At 46.4% G+C, this 21464-nt stretch overlaps 1 protein-coding gene across 1 annotated transcript in view; it reads right to left on the bottom strand.

Annotated features, from left to right (window-relative positions):
* LOC121555704 (pleckstrin homology domain interacting protein) overlaps positions 1-21464 on the bottom strand; it is a 172143-nt gene that overhangs the window by 117082 nt on the left and 33597 nt on the right. Inside the window, exons 13-16 of the mRNA XM_045212715.1 lie at positions 11538-11578; positions 10886-10984; positions 1017-1173; positions 524-658 (exon numbers count right to left, since the gene is read on the bottom strand). Of these exons, the coding sequence (XP_045068650.1) occupies positions 524-658; positions 1017-1173; positions 10886-10984; positions 11538-11578 (432 nt within the window). The remainder of the gene's footprint in view (positions 1-523; positions 659-1016; positions 1174-10885; positions 10985-11537; positions 11579-21464) is intronic.

The following is a 21464-nucleotide window of genomic DNA, read 5'->3' as shown; positions in this document are numbered from 1 at the left end:
AATACACACCCCTACCCTGAACCATCATAAATACACACCCCTACCCTGAACCATCATAAATACACACCCCTACCCTGAACCATCATAAATACACACCCCTACCCTGAACAATCATAAATACACACCCCTACCCTGAACCATCATAAATACACACCCTTACCCTGAACCATCATAACTACACACCCCTACCCTGAACCATCATAACTACACACCCCTACCCTGAACCATCATAAATACACACCCCTACCCTGAACCATCATAAATACACACCCCTACCCTGAACCATCATAAATACACACCCCTACCCTGAACCATCATAAATACACACCCCTACCCTGAACCATCATAAATACACACCCCTACCCTGAACCATCATAAATACACACCCCTACCCTGAACCATCATAAATACACACACACATGCCCCCCCACCCCACCTGCCCCCCTGCCCCACCCCAAACCCCCTGCCCCACCCCACCCCACCTGCACCCCTGCCCCACCCCACCCCCCCTGCCCCGTCTCACCATGTTGAAGTAGGATCGTATCTTGACCCCCCTGGCCAGGTCCCAGACGATGGCGTTCCCATCATGCCCGGCGCTGAATAGGATGCGGGGGTCAAAGGGGTGTGGCTCCAGGACAAACACCTCGTCCTCATGACCCTGGGATCAATCAATCAATTAATCCATCAAATCAGTGTCTGTCTGTCTGTCTATGTGTATGTGTATGTGTATGTGTATGTGTATGTGTGTCTGTCTGTCTGTCTGTCTGTCTGTGTGTGTGTGTCTGTGTGTGTGTGTGTGTGTCTGTCTGTGTCTGTGTGTGTTTGTGTCTGTCTGTCTGTGTGTGTGTGTGTCTGTGTGTGTGTGTGTGTGTCTCTGTGTGTGTGTGTGTGTGTGTGTGTGTGTGTGTGTGTGTGTGTGTGTGTGTGTGTGTGTGTGTGTGTGTGTGTGTGTGTCTGTGTGTGTCTGTGTGTGTGTGTGTGTGTGTGTGTCTGTGTGTGTCTGTGTGTGTATGTACCATCAGTATGTGGATGAGGTTTCCGGTGGTGGAGTTCCAGACTTTGAGCGTCAGGTTGTTGGCGGCGGTGATGACTGTGTTGTCGTGACGATCCCAAGCTACCATGGTAACCTTCAGCTTGGTCACCTTGTCCTCCAGCGGAGGGGGATTGTACTTTCTGATAGACAGATGACATCACAACATTAATAATGGCGTCACTAATCAGGGCTCTAAATTAAGACGTTTCACTGGTAGCACTGGCGCTCACAACTTTTAAAAGTTAGAAGCACAACTAAATTTAGGAGCACCAGAAAATATTTTTTTATGAATTGAGATATAGTCCCCTGTAGCTCAGTTGGTAGAGCATGGCGCTTGCAACGCCAGGGTTGTGGGTTCGTTTCCCACGGGGGGCCAGTATGAAAAATGTATGCACTCACTAACTGTAAGTGGCTCTGGATAAGAGCGTCTGCTAAATGACTCATTAACTGTAAGTGGCTCTGGATAAGAGCGTCTGCTAAATGACTCACTAACTGTAAGTGGCTCTGGATAAGAGCGTCTGCTAAATGACTCACTAACTGTAAGTGGCTCTGGATAAGAGCGTCTGCTAAATGACTCACTAACTGTAAGTGGCTCTGGATAAGAGCGTCTGCTAAATGACTCACTAACTGTAAGTGGCTCTGGATAAGAGCGTCTGCTAAATGACTCACTAACTGTAAGTGGCTCTGGATAAGAGCGTCTGCTAAATGACTCACTAACTGTAAGTGGCTCTGGATAAGAGCGTCTGCTAAATGACTCACTAACTGTAAGTGGCTCTGGATAAGAGCGTCTGCTAAATGACTCACTAACTGTAAGTGGCTCTGGATAAGAGCGTCTGCTAAATGACTACAATGTCAATGTAAATGAATTCCAGCTACTTCTGAAACGCGTTGTGCCCTAGAAACTAATATGTAACCCTGTATAGATGGTTGAACAGTTTATTTCCAAAACGCCATATCCACAAATGGTCTTTTCATCAGAAATGATTGCTTATGGGGCCTCCAGAGTACAGCTAGGGGTACGATCCCAGGCGGTGTCACAGCCGGCCGTGACCGGGAACCCCATAGGGCGGCGCACAATTGGCCCAGTGCTGTCCGGGTTAGGGGAGGGTTTGGCCGGGGGGCTTTCCTTGACTCATCGCGATCTAGCAACTCCTTGTTACGGGCCGGGCACCTGCAAGCTAACCTCTGTCAGTCGAACTGTGTTTCCTCCGACACATTGGTGTGGCTGGCTTCCGGGTTAAGTGAGCAGTGTGTTAAGAAGCAGTGCGGTTTGGCAGGTCATGTTTCGGAGGACAAATGTCTCGATCTTCGCCTCTCTCAATATACAGTTGTGGTCAAAAGTTTTGAGAATGACACAAATACTAATTTTCACAAAGTCTGCTGCCTCAGTTTTGATGATGGCAATTTGCATATACTCCAGAATGTCATGAAGAGTGATCAGATTAATTGCAAATAATTCCAAAGTCCCTCTTTGCCATGAAAATGTACTTAATCCCCCAAAAAACATTTCCACTGCATTTCAGCCCTGCCACAAAAGGACCAGCTGACATCATGTCAGTGATTCTCTCGTTAACACATATGAGAGTGTTGACGAGGACAAGGCTGGAGATCACGCTGTCATGCTGATTGAGTTAGAATAACAGACTGGAAGCTATAAAAGGAGGGTGGTGCTTGATATCATTGTTCTTCCTCTGTTAACCATGGTTACCTGCAAGGAAACACGTGCCGTCATCATTGCTTTGCACAAAAAGGGCTTCACAGGCAAGGATATTGCTGCTAGTAACATTGCACCTAAATCAACCATTTATCAGATCTTCAAGGAGAGAGGTTCAATTGTTGTGAAGAAGGCTTCAGGACGCCCAAGGAAGTCCAGCAAGCGCCAGGACCATCTCCTAAAGTTGATTCAGCTGCGGGATCGGGGCACCACCAGTGCAGAGCTTGCTCAGGAATGGCAGCAGGCAGGTGTGAGTGCATCTGCACGCACAGTGAGGCGAAGACTTTTGGAGGATGGCCTGGTGTCAAGAAGGGGAGCAAAGAAGCCACTTCTCTCCAGGAAAAACATCAGGGACAGACTGATATTCTGCAAAAGGTACAGGGATTGGACTGCTGAGGACTGGGGTAAAGTCATTTTCTCTGATGAATCCCCTTTCCGATTGTTTGGGGCATCCGGAAAACACCTTGTCCAGAGAAGACAAGGTGAGCGCTACCATCAATCCTGTGTCATGCCAACAGTAAAGCATCCTGAGACCATTCATGTGTGGGGTTGCTTCTCAGCCAAGGGAGTGGGCTCCAGAGCATATGAGCGGAGTGGAGCGGTGAGAATCTCAGCTCCTCGCTCACGGAGCTGTTCACCCCTCTGCTCCCCCCGCTCAAAGCCACATCAGGCCAGTCCGCTCATTATCGCTCAGCGCTCAACGAAGTTTGCATCGCGCTCCACTCAAATCGCCCTCTCGCTCGCTCCAAAAAAGGAAAAAAATCTGCATGTATTTCACTTTTAGCTTAAACCACAGCCTTACCTCCCAAAGAACTAAAGAGCAACGACAACATTTTCCAAATAGAAATGTTTTATTTCAAATGACAAATTAGGCCTAGCCTATGTAAGAAGAAATATACACAAAAAGTCCTGTAAAATTAAACGAATCAATGGGCCTAATTATATAAATAAAAATATACAGGCTATACATCAAAGTTTTAAAAGTAAATTAACTATTAGGCCAAAATTCTGATAACTGAACTTTTGCGCAGCTTGCACGTGGATTAAAATTAAAATTGTCTTATATCCATTGTCAAACTTTAAAATAAAATTTTAAAAAATGAATTGCTTTCCTTATCTACAGTTCTTTTGAGTTCACCTTCAAGCACACAAGTTTGGCTAATGTCTGAGGCTTCAGACTCATGCGGTGGTTGCCAGCAGCGGAGAAAACCCTCTCTGCGCTCGCAGACCCGCTTGGGATGCTGAACACAATGCGAGCTACTTTAGCCAGGCGGGGAAAAGACGTGGAGTTTTCTTTCCAAAATCGAATAACATCTGCGTCTGGGTTCTGTCTCGGGGATGAGAGGTAATTTTCGACTTCACCTTTGGCGTCTCCGGTTATGCGTAGCTGCTCGCTGAAGTATGACCCGAACAGGCGAGCTCTTTTTGGTTCAGGCTCGGGATTCAGGTCAGCGGCGGGTGGGGTGTCTGTCTCGTGTAGTCCCCGCTGGGAGCATTCATTTCCTCAACTTCTTTTATGAGGAGGTCGCGGATCTCCCCGAGTTTGTTGCATACAGACTCATCTCGGATTATCCATTCTGTCTTGAAACGGGATCTAACACTGATGCTAAAATGAGATGTTTATCAGTATAGTATATTCCATAGCGAATTGACACGTTGTTTGCCAATGTTTCTGCAAAAGCAGCGATGCCCATTGGAAGTGCAGCGTGAGTGTAATCGGTGAGCAGGGATTTGATTTCTGTGACAGCAGGGAGGATCATCCCCAGGTTCCCCAGCTCCTTCTGCATTTTGTCTGTGAGGTCTGCTAGTGGTGTCAGCACACTGACAAGGTGCGTCAGCTGCCGTACTTGATTCAGGGTGATGTTAGCAACATTAGACTTGAGTTTGTTTTGCCATAACGGGTATTTTTGGAACAACCGGATTAACGACTGAATCATCCGCAGCTGGCTGCTCCATCGAGTGGCGCAGGCATTTGTGGGGCGGACACCTAATTGGTCGGTTTCCTCTGTGTTCAGGGTGCTCTTGCGTACACTTTTCACCAGGTGCCCGACTTTCACTAACAGCCTATTAATGTTGTCGTGCTCGTTAATGGCGTCTTTGATCGCCAGCTGAAGCATGTGAATGGGGCATCTCAGATGTAAATTTGACACAGTAAAGTACTGATTTATCATAGTTTCTACATTAGAGGTTATCACTTCCACATGGACTTGCAAGGGCGCAGGTGGTCCCTCATCCTCCTCTTCATGTTCTGCTGCTGGCATCCGCGGTCACTTCACCCTCCGCCTCCTCTTCAGTGCCAGGGAGGAGGTTAAATGCCTTGATCATGTTGCTGGCACTGTCAGTGACGACCCGAATCACACGTCGTTGCACGTTCCAATATTTCAGTACACTTTCATACTTTTGGTAAATACGATCTGCGGTATGGTGCCCCTGTATGTGCTCACAGCCCAACAAAACCGTGTGCCCCCGGAACGTCCCATCAATGAAACTGGCCACGATGCCAAGGAAGCTGTGCCCTCTTCTACTGGTCCAAATGTCCGCAGACAGAACGAGCCCATCACCATTTTGCAGTAGGTCTTGCAGTTTGGCTTCCATCTCTTCCAGGGCATGTGGCATGAGTGTGTCCCGTACGGTGTTGTAGCATGGGGGGGTGTAGCCCGGTTGAGCTGCGCTGGCAAAGTGTTGCATCCCTTCGCGTTCTCCTTTACTCAGCGGTTCATAGTCCATGTAAATCATTTTAAAAAATGCTACATCCAGCTCTCTTTTTCTCTCCCTTGTTATGGTTGGGCCTTTGCGTGAATCAACTTTTGAATTCCTCAACCCTTTTCTCTTGTTGCTGCTGCTGCTCCTCTTGCTCTATAAAATACAAATTCATGGACGACACAAATTAAATTAAACAAACCATATATTAGGCCTACTTTGAATGACAAAACTAATTTGTTTGAATATTAGGCTATATTTACTTTACACTTTTGTTACAAGTTACCCTATTCAACTTGCTAACCTTTTGCTTTCTTCCCAGCGTAGCACACTTTCGTGTTTTCGAGAGATGTGTCTTTTTAGATTCCAAAATGAATCTTTACTGACTGAAACGATGTCACCACATTCTTTTTCTTGAACCACATTATCATTGTTAGTTAGTTTTATATTAATAGTACACCTGTATGACTTCTCATTTTCCTTTTTGAAGTACTTGGTGAACTCCATTATTGAGCCGAGTTTTGACTGAAAATAGTCTACTGTTGATGACTGTGCAAGACACAGATGGATTCTGGGTCAGGCTTGAGCATGCTTCAGACTCGTGGTGTGAGCAGAGCGAAATTGGAGCGGGACATAGGGCGACGCTCTGTCCTTTTAAAAATGCCGCTCTGGGCTCTGTCCAAAATCCGTCCGCTCGCGCTCCCCGCTCGCTCCCGCTCCACTCCGCTCACATGCTCTGGTGGGCTCACAATTTTGCCTAAGAACACAGCCATGAATAAAGAATGGTACCAACACATCCTCCGAGAGCAACTTCTCCTAACCATCCAAGAACAGTTTGGTGACGAACAATGCCATTTCCAGCATGATGGAGCACCTTGCCATAAGGCAAAAGTGATAACTAAGTGGCTCGGGGAACAAAACATCGAAATTTTGGGTCCATGGCCAGGAAACTCCCCAGACCTTAATCCCATTGAGAACTTGTGGTCAATCCTCAAGAGGCGGGTGGACAAACAAAAACCCACAAATTCTGACAAACTCCAAGCATTGATTATGCAAGAATGGGCTGCCATCAGTCATTTTCATGGCAAAGAGGGACTTTGCAATTAATTGCAATTCATCTGATCACTCTTCATGACATTCTGGAGTATACGCAAATTGCCATCATCAAAACTGAGGCAGCAGACTTTGTGAAAATTAGTATTTGTGTCATTCTCAAAACTTTTGACCACGACTGTGTGTGTGTGTGTGTGTGTGTGTGTGTGTGTGTGTGTGTGTGTGTGTGTGTATATATATTTATTTATTTTTTGTACCCCCATTTTTCTCCCCAATTTCGTGATTACGATCTCATCACTGCAACTCCCCAACGGGAGAGGCTATTTCAGATTTTCTATTAATAGATTTTAGATGTTTGTGAAAATGTGTTTTTTTGGCTAACCGCTATATAGCCATTGTTTAGCTGGAATGGAATGATCCTATCCTGTATATTTGACTGTGATATGTGATTGTCTCAGGGCTGGGAATTGTCAGGGACCTCACGATACGATATTGTTACGATACTTAGGTGCCGATACGATACACCAGTGACTCGGTCAATAAAAAGTGGTCAGATGATATCTGACCATAATTCTATCCTCCTGATTCCTGCTTACAAGCAAATACTAAAGCAGGAAGCACCAGTGACTCGGTTAATAAAAAAGTGGTCAGATGACTCAGTTGCTAAGCTACAGGACTGTTTTGCTAGCACAGACTGGAACATGTTTCGGGATTCTTCCGATGGCATTGAGGAGTACACCACATCAGTCACTGGCTTCATCAATAAGTGCATCGATGATGTCGTCCCCACAGTGACTGTACGTACATACCCCAACCAGAAGCCATGGATTACAGGCAACATCCGCACTGAGCTAAAGGGTAGAGCTGCCGCTTTCAAGGAGCGGGACTCTAACCCGGACGCTTATAAGAAATCCCGCTATGCCCTCCGACGAACCATCAAACAGGCAAAGAGTCAATACAGGACTAAGATTGAATCGTACGACACCGGCTCTGATGCTCGTCGGATGTGGCAGGGCTTGCAAACTATTACAGACTACAAAGGGAAACCCAGCCGTGAGCTGTCCAGTGACATGAGCCTACCAGACAAGCTAAATCACTTCTATGCTCGCTTCGAGGCAAGTAACACTGAAACATGCATGAGAGCATCAGCTGTTCCGGATGACTGTGTGATCACGCTCTCCGTAGCCGATGTGAGTAAGACTTTTAAGCAGGTCAACATTCAACATGTAATCCGAGCATGTGCTGACCAACTGGCAAGTGTCTTCACTGACATTTTCAACCTCTCCTTGTCTGAGTCTGTAATATCAACATGTTTCAAGCAGACCACCATAGTCCCTGTGCCCAAGAACACTAAGGTAACATGCCTAAATGACTACCGACCCGTAGCACTCACGTCTGTAGCCATGAAGTGCTTTGAAAGGCTGGTCATGGCTCACATCAACACCATTATCCCAGAAACCCTAGACCCACTCCAATTTGCATATGGCCCCAACAGATCCACAGATTATGCAATCTCTATTGCACTCCACACTGCCCTTTCACACCTGGACAAAAGGAACACCTATGTGAGAATGCTATTCATTGACTACAGCTCAGCGTTCAACACCATAGTGCCCTCAAAGCTCATCACTAAGCTAAGGACCCTGGGACTAAACACCTCCCTCTGCAAATGGATCCTGGACTTCCTGACGGGCCGCCCCCAGGTGGTAAGGGTAGGTAACAACACATCTGCCACACTGATCCTCAACACGGGGGCCCCTCAGGGGTGGGTGCTCAGTCTCCTCCTGTACTCCCTGTTCACCCATGACTGCATGGCCAGGCACGACTCCAACACGATCATTAAGTTTGCAGATGACACAACAGTGGTAGGCCTGATCACCGACAACGATGAGACAGCCTATAGGGAGGAGGTCAGAGACCTGGCCGTGTGGTGCCAGGATAACAACCTCTCCCTCAACGTGACAAAGACAAAGGAGATGATTGTGGACTACAGGAAAAAGAAGAGGACCGAGCACGCCCCCATTCTCATCGACGGGGCTGTAGTGGAGCAAGTTGAGAGCTTCAAGTTCCTTGGTGTCCACCTCACCAACAAACTATCATGGTCCAAGCACACCAAGACAGTCGTGAAGAGGGCATGACAACACCTTCTCCCCCTCAGGAGACTGAAAAGATTTGGCATGGGTCCCCAGATCGTGAAAAGGTTCTACAGCTGCACCATCGAGAGCATCCTGACTGGTTGCATCACCGCCTGGTATGGCAACTGCTCAGCATCCGACCATAAGGCACTACAGAGGGTAGTGCGTACAGCCCAGTACATCACTGGGGCCAAGCTTCCTGCCATCCAGGACCTCTATACCAGGCGGTGTCAGAGGAAGGCCCTAAAAATTGTCAAAGACTCCAGTAACCCAAGTCATAGTCTGTTCTCTCTGCTACCTTACGGCAAGCGGTACCGGAGTGCCAAGTCTAGGTCCAAAAGGCTTCTTAACAGCTTCTACCCCCAAGCCATAAGACTCCTGAATATCTAATCAAATGGCTAACCAGACTGTATGCATTGCCCCCCTATCACAGCCATTAAACTCTGTAACTGTTTTAAAGTCACCATTGGCCTCATGGTGAAATCCCTGAGCGGTTTCCTTCCTCTCCGGCAACTGAGTTAGGAAGGACGCCTGTATCTCTGTAGTGACTGGGTGTATTGATACACCATCCAAAGTGTAATTAATAACTTCACCATGCCCAAAGGGATATTGAATGTCTGCTTTTTTTATATTTACCAATTTCTATCTACCAATAAATAATAATAATAATAATATGCCATTTAGCAGACGCTTTTATCCAAAGCGACTTACAGTCATGCGTGCATACAGTTTTGTGTATGGGTGGTCCCGGGGATCGAACCCACTACCCTGGCGTTACAAGCGCCGTGCTCTACCAGCTGAGCTACAGAGGACCCCAATAGGTGCCCTTCTTTGCGAGGCGTTGGAAAACCTAACTGGTCTTTGTGGTTTAATCTGTGATTGAAATGCACTGCCCGACTGAGTGACCTTACAGATGATTGTATGTGTGGGGTACATAAATTAGGTAGTTATTCAAAAATCCTGTTAAACACTATTATTGCACACAAAGTGAGTCCATGCAACTTATTATGTGACTTGTTAAGCACATTTTTACTCCTGAACTTATTTAGGCTTGCCATAACAAAGGGGTTGAATACTTATTGACTCAAGACATTTCAGTTTTTCATTTTTAATTAATTTGTAAAAAATGTCTAAAAACATAATTCCACTTTGACATTATGGGGTATTGTGTGTAAGCCAGTGACACAAAATCTCAATTAAATCCATTTCAAATTCAGGCTGTAACACAATAAAATGTGGAAAAAGTCAAGAGGTGTGAATACTTTATGTATTGCGATTCTCACGATTCTATATGTATTGTGTTTCGATACTGTGATTTGATGTTACAAACATATTGCTCATTATCTTACTGCTTTCACAGGATTTACGGTATTTTGTCCTTAAAAATATTATCGGGCAATGTTTCTATGAACCCCTTACAAACAGGGTAATTTTTACCACATTCTTGGCTCCATATACCTCCCGTGTGCATTCAGGCTTGGGATGAGTGGTAGTAGTGGTGTGGGGAGATGGGTGGGCATCTATTTTAATAAATCCTTTGAGAATAAAAAATGTAACCATTATTCATTTGTTTAGGCAGGTTCTAGAAAACATTATAAGGACTAAATGTATTTTCAAAAGAATAGAATGGCATATTTGTTTATTTAATTAGGTTACGTTATGTTACAGGTCTGCGCAGCCATGGCTTCGCTATCCAAATTAAATCAATAGTTAGTTATTTTGTTCATTAAAACAGACAAGACACACCTACCCGACCACAGTCAACACAGATACAGCTTATTTTATAGCAAGAATATAATGAAATATAACATAATGTTGTATACTTGGGAGTCAAATATTGATATAATATCATGCCAAATAATATTGCAATATCTAACTGTCTCACTACTAGCTACGTTAAGACTTCCTGGAAGTCACTCTGGATAAGCTACTAGCTACGTTAAGACTTCCTGGAAGTCACTCTGGATAAGAGCATCTGCTTAGTGACTGAAATGATTGGATATACTGGTCAAGTTTCCAGGTTGATAAATGACTTGGATATACTGGTCAAGTTTCCAGGTTGATAGCTAGCCAATGAGGTAACATGACTGAACAAAGTGTAAACAAATGGTTAACGACATGCGAGTAGTTTTAGAACGACATGGTGCTCCCAAATTAAAACTCCAGGTCACACAGCAAAACGTTTTGTTGCACATCATGTCACTAATAGGTATTGATAAAGAGAGTTATATAGAGAGTGAGTGGACGTACCCAGGTAACTTGGTCTGCATGTCCAGTAGAACGCTCCTCCACTCCTGCTGCTGGAGCTGCCAGATACGAGCTGTCCCATCCCTGCTGCCACTCACAAACCTACACACACACACACACACACACACACACACACACACACACACACACACACACACACACACACACACACACACACACACACACACACACACACACACACACACACACACACACACACACACACACACACACACACACACACACACACACACACACACACGAAAGCATTGCTATATCAAATCATATTACAACACCCTCAGGTTCCATTTAAAAACCATCTCACACACAGGATAACCCCTTACCTGTCAGACAGGATAACCCCTTACCTGTCAGACAGGATAACCCCTTACCTGTCAGACAGGATAACCCCTTACCTGTCAGACAGGATAACCCCTTACCTGTCAGACAGGATAACCCCTTACCTGTCAGACAGGATAACCCCTTACCTGTCAGACAGGATAACCCCTTACCTGTCAGACAGGATAACCCTTACCTGTCAGACAGGATAACCCCTTACCTGTCAGACAGGATAACCCCTTACCTGTCAGACAGGATAACCCCTTACCTGTCAGACAGGATAACCCCTTACCTGTCAGACAGGATAACCCCTTACCTGTCACTGCAGTTTGAAAACTGGATGCTGTCCACTTTATCCTGAGGGAGAGAGCGAGCAAGAGAGAGCGGGAGAGTGAGCTGGAGAAGAAAACTATGTCACCAAAGCATTATATTATAATTATTATTATATTATATTATGCTCTCTGAAGTGCACACACTCACTCACTCACTACACCTCAGAATCAGTCTCTTCCTCTCTCACTCACTCACTACACCTCAGAATCAGTCTCTTCCTCTCTCACTCACACTACACCTCAGAATCAGTCTCTTCCTCTCTCACTCACACTACACCTCAGAATCAGTCTCTTCCTCTCTCTCACTCACACACTACACCTCAGAATCAGTCTCTTCCTCTCTCTCACACTACACCTCAGAATCAGTCTCTTCCTCTCTCTCACTCACACACTACACCTCAGAATCAGTCTCTTCCTCTCTCTCACACACTACACCTCAGAATCAGTCTCTTCCTCTCACTCACACACTACACCTCAGAATCAGTCTCTTCCTCTCTCTCTCACACTACACCTCAGAATCAGTCTCTTCCTCTCACTCACACACTACACCTCAGAATCAGTCTCTTCCTCTCACTCACACACTACACCTCAGAATCAGTCTCTTCCTCTCTCTCACACACTACACCTCAGAATCAGTCTCTTTCTCTCTCTCTCACACACTACACCTCAGAATCAGTCTCTTCCTCTCTCACTCACACACTACACCTCAGAATCAGTCTCTTCCTCTCACTCTCTCACTCACTACACCTCAGAATCAGTCTCTTCCTCTCTCTCACACTACACCTCAGAATCAGTCTCTTCCTCTCTCTCACTCACACACTACACCTCAGAATCAGTCTCTTCCTCTCTCTCTCACACTACACCTCAGAATCAGTCTCTTCCTCTCTCTCACTCACACACTACACCTCAGAATCAGTCTCTTCCTCTCTCACTCTCACACACTTCACCTCAGAATCAGTCTCTTCCTCTCTCACACTACACCTCAGAATCAGTCTCTTCCTCTCTCTCACTCACACACTACACCTCAGAATCAGTCTCTTCCTCTCTCTCACTCACACACTACACCTCAGAATCAGTCTCTTTCTCTCTCTCTCACACACTACACCTCAGAATCAGTCTCTTCCTCTCTCTCTCACACTACACCTCAGAATCAGTCTCTTCCTCTCTCACTCTCACACACTTCACCTCAGAATCAGTCTCTTCCTCTCTCACACTACACCTCAGAATCAGTCTCTTCCTCTCTCTCACTCACACACTACACCTCAGAATCAGTCTCTTCCTCACTCTCACACACTTCACCTCAGAATCAGTCTCTTCCTCTCTCACTCTCACACTACACCTTAGAATCAGTCTCTTCCTCTCTCTCTCACACTACACCTCAGAATCAGTCTCTTCCTCTCTCACTCTCACACACTACACCTCAGAATCAGTCTCTTCCTCTCTCACTCTCACACACTACACCTCAGAATCAGTCTCTTCCTCTCTCACACTACACCTCAGAATCAGTCTCTTCCTCTCTCTCTCACACTACACCTCAGAATCAGTCTCTTCCTCTCTCTCACTCACACACTACACCTCAGAATCAGTCTCTTCCTCTCTCTCACTCACACACTACACCTCAGAATCAGTCTCTTCCTCTCTCACTCTCACACACTTCACCTCAGAATCAGTCTCTTCCTCTCTCTCACACTACACCTCAGAATCAGTCTCTTCCTCTCTCTCTCTCACTCACACACTACACCTCAGAATCAGTCTCTTCCTCTCTCTCACTCACACACTACACCTCAGAATCAGTCTCTTCCTCTCTCACTCTCACACACTTCACCTCAGAATCAGTCTCTTCCTCTCTCACTCACTCACTCACTACACCTCAGAATCAGTCTCTTCCTCTCTCTCACACTACACCTCAGAATCAGTCTCTTCCTCTCTCACACACTACACCTCAGAATCAGTCTCTTCCTCTCTCTCACACACTACACCTCAGAATCAGTCTCTTTCTCTCTCTCTCACACTACACCTCAGAATCAGTCTCTTCCTCTCTCTCACTCACACACTACACCTCAGAATCAGTCTCTTTCTCTCTCTCTCACACTACACCTCAGAATCAGTCTCTTCCTCTCTCTCACTCACTCACTACACCTCAGAATTAGTCTCTTCCTCTCTCTCTCACACACACTACACCTCAGAATCAGTCTCTTCCTCTCACTCACTCACTACACCTCAGAATCAGTCTCTTCCTCTCTCTCTCACACACACTACACCTCAGAATCAGTCTCTTCCTCTCTCTCACTCACTACACCTCAGAATCAGTCTCTTCCTCTCACTCACTCACTACACCTCAGAATCAGTCTCTTCCTCTCTCACTCACTACACCTCAGAATCAGTCTCTTCCTCTCTCACACTACACCTCAGAATCAGTCTCTTCCTCCCTCTCTCACACTACACCTCAGAATCAGTCTCTTCCTCTCTCTCACTCACACACTACACCTCAGAATCAGTCTCTTCCTCTCTCTCACTCACACACTACACCTCAGAATCAGTCTCTTCCTCTCTCACTCTCACACACTTCACCTCAGAATCAGTCTCTTCCTCTCTCACTCACTCACTCACTACACCTCAGAATCAGTCTCTTCCTCTCTCTCACACACTACACCTCAGAATCAGTCTCTTCCTCTCTCTCACACACTACACCTCAGAATCAGTCTCTTCCTCTCTCTCTCTCACACTACACCTCAGAATCAGTCTCTTTCTCTCTCTCTCACACTACACCTCAGAATCAGTCTCTTCCTCTCTCTCACTCACACACTACACCTCAGAATCAGTCTCTTCCTCTCTCTCTCACACACACTACACCTCAGAATCAGTCTCTTCCTCTCTCTCACTCACTACACCTCAGAATCAGTCTCTTCCTCTCTCTCTCACACACACTACACCTCAGAATCAGTCTCTTCCTCTCTCTCACTCACTACACCTCAGAATCAGTCTCTTTCTCTCTCTCTCACACTACACCTCAGAATCAGTCTCTTCCTCTCTCTCACTCACACACTACACCTCAGAATCAGTCTCTTTCTCTCTCTCTCACACTACACCTCAGAATCAGTCTCTTCCTCTCTCTCACTCACTCACTACACCTCAGAATTAGTCTCTTCCTCTCTCTCTCACACACACTACACCTCAGAATCAGTCTCTTCCTCTCACTCACTCACTACACCTCAGAATCAGTCTCTTCCTCTCTCTCTCACACTACACCTCAGAATCAGTCTCTTCCTCTCTCTCACTCACTCACTACACCTCAGAATTAGTCTCTTCCTCTCTCTCTCACACACACTACACCTCAGAATCAGTCTCTTCCTCTCACTCACTCACTACACCTCAGAATCAGTCTCTTCCTCTCACTCACACACTACACCTCAGAATCAGTCTCTTCCTCTCACTCTCTCACTCACTCACTACACCTCAGAATCAGTCTCTTCCTCTCTCTCACACACTACACCTCAGAATCAGTCTCTTCCTCTCACTCTCTCACTCACTACACCTCAGAATCAGTCTCTTCCTCTCTCTCACACTACACCTCAGAATCAGTCTCTTCCTCTCTCTCTCACACTACACCTCAGAATCAGTCTCTTCCTCTCTCTCTCACACTACACCTCAGAATCAGTCTCTTCCTCTCTCTCTCACACTACACCTCAGAATCAGTCTCTTCCTCTCTCACACTACACCTCATAATCAGTCTCTTCCTCTCTCTCTCACACTACACCTCAGAATCAGTCTCTTCCTCTCTCACTCACACACTACACCTCAGAATCAGTCTCTTCCTCTCTCTCACTCACACACTACACCTCAGAATCAGTCTCTTCCTCTCTCACTCTCACACACTTCACCTCAGAATCAGTCTCTTCCTCTCTCTCACACTACACCTCAGAATCAGTCTCTTCCTCTCTCACTCTCACACACTTCACCTCAGAATCAGTCTCTTCCTCTCTCTCACACTACACCTCAGAATCAGTCTCTTCCTCTCTCTCACTCACACACTACACCTCAGAATCAGTCTCTTCCTCTCTCTCTCTCTCACACTACACCTCAGAATCAGTCTCTTCCTCTCTCTCTCACACTACACCTCAGAATCAGTCTCTTCCTCTCTCTCTCACACTACACCTCAGAATCAGTCTCTTCCTCTCTCTCACTCACACACTACACCTCAGAATCAGTCTCTTCCTCTCTCACTCTCACACACTACACCTCAGAATCAGTCTCTTCCTCTCTCACTCTCACACACTTCACCTCAGAATCAGTCTCTTCCTCTCTCTCTCACACTACACCTCAGAATCAGTCTCTTCCTCTCTCTCTCACACTACACCTCAGAATCAGTCTCTTCCTCTCTCTCACTCACACACTACACCTCAGAATCAGTCTCTTCCTCTCTCTCACTCACACACTACACCTCAGAATCAGTCTCTTCCTCTCTCTCACTCACACACTACACCTCAGAATCAGTCTCTTCCTCTCTCTCTCACACTACACCTCAGAATCAGTCTCTTCCTCTCTCTCTCACACTACACCTCAGAATCAGTCTCTTCCTCTCTCTCACTCACACACTACACCTCAGAATCAGTCTCTTCCTCTCTCACTCTCACACACTTCACCTCAGAATCAGTCTCTTCCTCTCTCACTCACTCACTCACTACACCTCAGAATCAGTCTCTTCCTCTCTCTCTCTCACACTACACCTCAGAATCAGTCTCTTTCTCTCTCTCTCACACTACACCTCAGAATCAGTCTCTTCCTCTCTCTCACTCACACACTACACCTCAGAATCAGTCTCTTCCTCTCTCTCTCACACACACTACACCTCAGAATCAGTCTCTTCCTCTCTCTCACTCACTACACCTCAGAATCAGTCTCTTTCTCTCTCTCTCACACTACACCTCAGAATCAGTCTCTTCCTCTCTCTCACTCACACACTACACCTCAGGATTAGTCTCTTCCTCTCTCTCTCACACACACTACACCTCAGAATCAGTCTCTTCCTCTCACTCACTCACTACACCTCAGAATCAGTCTCTTCCTCTCTCTCACACACTACACCTCAGAATCAGTCTCTTCCTCTCACTCTCTCACTCACTACACCTCAGAATCAGTCTCTTCCTCTCTCTCACACTACACCTCAGAATCAGTCTCTTCCTCTCACTCACTCACTACACCTCAGAATCAGTCTCTTCCTCTCTCTCTCACACTACACCTCAGAATCAGTCTCTTCCTCTCTCTCTCACACTACACCTCAGAATCAGTCTCTTCCTCTCTCACACTACACCTCATAATCAGTCTCTTCCTCTCTCTCTCACACTACACCTCAGAATCAGTCTCTTCCTCTCTCTCACACTACACCTCAGAATCAGTCTCTTCCTCTCACTCACTCACTACACCTCAGAATCAGTCTCTTCCTCTCTCTCTCACACTACACCTCAGAATCAGTCTCTTCCTCTCTCTCTCACACTACACCTCAGAATCAGTCTCTTCCTCTCTCACACTACACCTCATAATCAGTCTCTTCCTCTCTCTCTCACACTACACCTCAGAATCAGTCTCTTCCTCTCTCACTCACACACTACACCTCAGAATCAGTCTCTTCCTCTCTCTCACTCACACACTACACCTCAGAATCAGTCTCTTCCTCTCTCACTCTCACACACTACACCTCAGAATCAGTCTCTTCCTCTCTCACACTACACCTCATAATCAGTCTCTTCCTCTCTCTCTCACACTACACCTCAGAATCAGTCTCTTCCTCTCTCACTCACACACTACACCTCAGAATCAGTCTCTTCCTCTCTCTACACACTACACCTCAGAATCAGTCTCTTCCTCTCTCTACTCACACACTACACCTCAGAATCAGTCTCTTCCTCTCTCTCACTCACACACTACACCTCAGAATCAGTCTCTTCCTCTCTCACTCTCACACACTTCACCTCAGAATCAGTCTCTTCCTCTCTCTCTCACACTACACCTCAGAATCAGTCTCTTCCTCTCTCTCACTCACACACTACACCTCAGAATCAGTCTCTTCCTCTCTCTCACTCACACACTACACCTCAGAATCAGTCTCTTCCTCTCTCTCTCACACTACACCTCAGAATCAGTCTCTTCCTCTCTCTCTCACACTACACCTCAGAATCAGTCTCTTCCTCTCTCTCACTCACACACTACACCTCAGAATCAGTCTCTTCCTCTCTCTCACTCACACACTACACCTCAGAATCAGTCTCTTCCTCTCTCACTCTCACACACTACACCTCAGAATCAGTCTCTTCCTCTCTCACTCTCACACACTTCACCTCAGAATCAGTCTCTTCCTCTCTCTCTCACACTACACCTCAGAATCAGTCTCTTCCTCTCTCTCTCACACTACACCTCAGAATCAGTCTCTTCCTCTCTCTCTCACACTACACCTCAGAATCAGTCTCTTCCTCTCTCTCACTCACACACTACACCTCAGAATCAGTCTCTTCCTCTCTCTCACTCACACACTACACCTCAGAATCAGTCTCTTCCTCTCTCACTCACTCACTCACTACACCTCAGAATCAGTCTCTTCCTCTCTCTCTCTCTCTCACACTACACCTCAGAATCAGTCTCTTTCTCTCTCTCTCACACTACACCTCAGAATCAGTCTCTTCCTCTCTCTCACTCACACACTACACCTCAGAATCAGTCTCTTCCTCTCTCTCACACACACTACACCTCAGAATCAGTCTCTTCCTCTCTCTCACTCACTACACCTCAGAATCAGTCTCTTTCTCTCTCTCTCACACTACACCTCAGAATCAGTCTCTTCCTCTCTCTCACTCACACACTACACCTCAGAATTAGTCTCTTCCTCTCTCTCTCACACACACTACACCTCAGAATCAGTCTCTTCCTCTCACTCACTCACTACACCTCAGAATCAGTCTCTTCCTCTCTCTCTCACACACACTACACCTCAGAATCAGTCTCTTCCTCTCTCTCACTCACTACACCTCAGAATCAGTCTCTTCCTCTCACTCACTCACTACACCTCAGAATCAGTCTCTTCCTCTCTCACTCACTACACCTCAGAATCAGTCTCTTCCTCTCACTCACACACTACACCTCAGAATCAGTCTCTTCCTCTCACTCTCTCACTCACTCACTACACCTCAGAATCAGTCTCTTCCTCTCTCTCACACACTACACCTCAGAATCAGTCTCTTCCTCTCACTCTCTCACTCACTACACCTCAGAATCAGTCTCTTCCTCTCTCTCTCACACTACACCTCAGAATCAGTCTCTTCCTCTCTCTCTCACACTACACCTCAGAATCAGTCTCTTCCTCTCTCTCTCACACTACACCTCAGAATCAGTCTCTTCCTCTCTCACACTACACCTCATAATCAGTCTCTTCCTCTCTCTCTCACACTACACCTCAGAATCAGTCTCTTCCTCTCTCACTCACACTACACCTCAGAATCAGTCTCTTCCTCTCTCTCTCACACTACACCTCAGAATCAGTCTCTTCCTCTCTCTCACTCACACACTACACCTCAGAATCAGTCTCTTCCTCTCTCCACTCACACACTACACCTCAGAATCAGTCTCTTCCTCTCTCACTCTCACACACTTCACCTCAGAATCAGTCTCTTCCTCTCTCACACTACACCTCAGAATCAGTCTCTTCCCTCTCCACTACACCTCAAATCAGTCTCTTCCTCTCTCTCTCACACTACACCTCAGAATCAGTCTCTTCCTCTCTCTCACTCACACACTACACCTCAGAATCAGTCTCTTCCTCTCTCTCACTCACACACTACACCTCAGAATCAGTCTCTTCCTCTCTCTCACTCACACACTACACCTCAGAATCAGTCTCTTCCTCTCTCACTCTCACACACTTCACCTCAGAATCAGTCTCTTCCTCTCTCTCTCACACTACACCTCAGAATCAGTCTCTTCCTCTCTCTCTCACACTACACCTCAGAATCAGTCTCTTCCTCTCTCTCTCACACTACACCTCAGAATCAGTCTCTTCCTCTCTCTCACTCACACACTACACCTCAGAATCAGTCTCTTCCTCTCTCACTCTCACACACTTCACCTCAGAATCAGTCTCTTCCTCTCTCACTCACTCACTCACTACACCTCAGAATCAGTCTCTTCCTCTCTCTCACACACTACACCTCAGAATCAGTCTCTTCCTCTCTCTCACACACTACACCTCAGAATCAGTCTCTTCCTCTCTCTCTCTCACACTACACCTCAGAATCAGTCTCTTTCTCTCTCTCTCACACTACACCTCAGAATCAGTCTCTTCCTCTCTCTCACTCACACACTACACCTCAGAATCAGTCTCTTCCTCTCTCTCTCACACACACTACACCTCAGAATCAGTCTCTTTCTCTCTCTCTCACACTACACCTCAGAATCAGTCTCTTTCTCTCTCTCTCACACTACACCTCAGAATCAGTCTCTTCCTCTCACTCACTCACTACACCTCAGAATCAGTCTCTTCCTCTCTCACACTACACCTCAGAATCAGTCTCTTCCTCTCACTCACTCACACACTACACCTCAGAATCAGTCTCTTCCTCTCACTCACTCACTCACTACACCTCAGAATCAGTCTCTTCCTCTCTCACTCTCTCACTCACTACACCTCAGAATCAGTCTCTTCCTCTCTCACTCTCTCACTCACTACACCTCAGAATCAGTCTCTTCCTCTCTCACACTACACCTCATAATCAGTCTCTTCCTCTCACTCACTCACACACTACACCTCAGAATCAGTCTCTTCCTCTCACTCACTCACTCACTACACCTCAGAATCAGTCTCTTCCTCTCTCACTCTCTCACTCACTACACCTCAGAATCAGTCTCTTCCTCTCTCACTCTCTCACACACTACACCTCAGAATCAGTCTCTTCCTCTCTCACACTACACCTCAGAATCAGTCTCTTCCTCTCACTCACACACTACACCTCAGAATCAGTCTCTTCCTCTCACTCTCTCACACACTACACCTCAGAATCAGTCTCTTCCTCTCTCTCACACTACACCTCAGAATCAGTCTCTTCCTCTCTCTCTCACACTACACCTCAGAATCAGTCTCTTCCTCTCTCTCTCACACTACACCTCAGACTCAGTCTCTTCCTCTCTCTCTCACACTACACCTCAGAATCAGTCTCTTCCTCTCTCACTCACACTACACCTCAGAATCAGTCTCTTCCCCTCTCTCACACACTACACCTCAGAATCAGTCTCTTCCTCTCTCTCACACACTACACCTCAGAATCAGTCTCTTCCTCTCTCTCACTCACCTACACCTCAGAATCAGTCTCTTCCTCTCTCTCACTCACACACTACACCTCATAATCAGTCTCTTCCTCTCTCTCTCACACTACACCTCAGAATCAGTCTCTTCCTCTCTCTCTCACACTACACCTCAGAATCAGTCTCTTCCTCTCTCTCACTCACACACTACACCTCAGAATCAGTCTCTTCCTCTCTCTCACTCACACACTACACCTCAGAATCAGTCTCTTCCCTCTCTCTCTCACACTACACCTCAGAATCAGTCTCTTCCTCTCTCTCACACTACACCTCAGAATCAGTCTCTTCCTCTCTCTCTCCACACACTACACCTCAGAATCAGTCTCTTCCTCTCTCACTCTCACACACTACACCTCAGAATCAGTCTCTTCCTCTCTCTCTCACACTACACCTCAGAATCAGTCTCTTCCTCTCTCTCACACACTACACCTCAGAATCAGTCTCTTCCTCTCTCACTCACACACTACACCTCAGAATCAGTCTCTTCCTCTCTCTCTCACACTACACCTCAGAATCAGTCTCTTCCTCTCTCTCTCACACTACACCTCAGAATCAGTCTCTTCCTC

Source organism: Coregonus clupeaformis, unplaced genomic scaffold, assembly GCF_020615455.1.
Source record: "Coregonus clupeaformis isolate EN_2021a unplaced genomic scaffold, ASM2061545v1 scaf0044, whole genome shotgun sequence".
Classification (NCBI taxonomy): domain Eukaryota; kingdom Metazoa; phylum Chordata; class Actinopteri; order Salmoniformes; family Salmonidae; genus Coregonus; species Coregonus clupeaformis.
The sequence above is the reverse complement of the archived record's forward strand: the minus strand, read 5'-3'. Positions and strand labels throughout refer to the sequence as shown.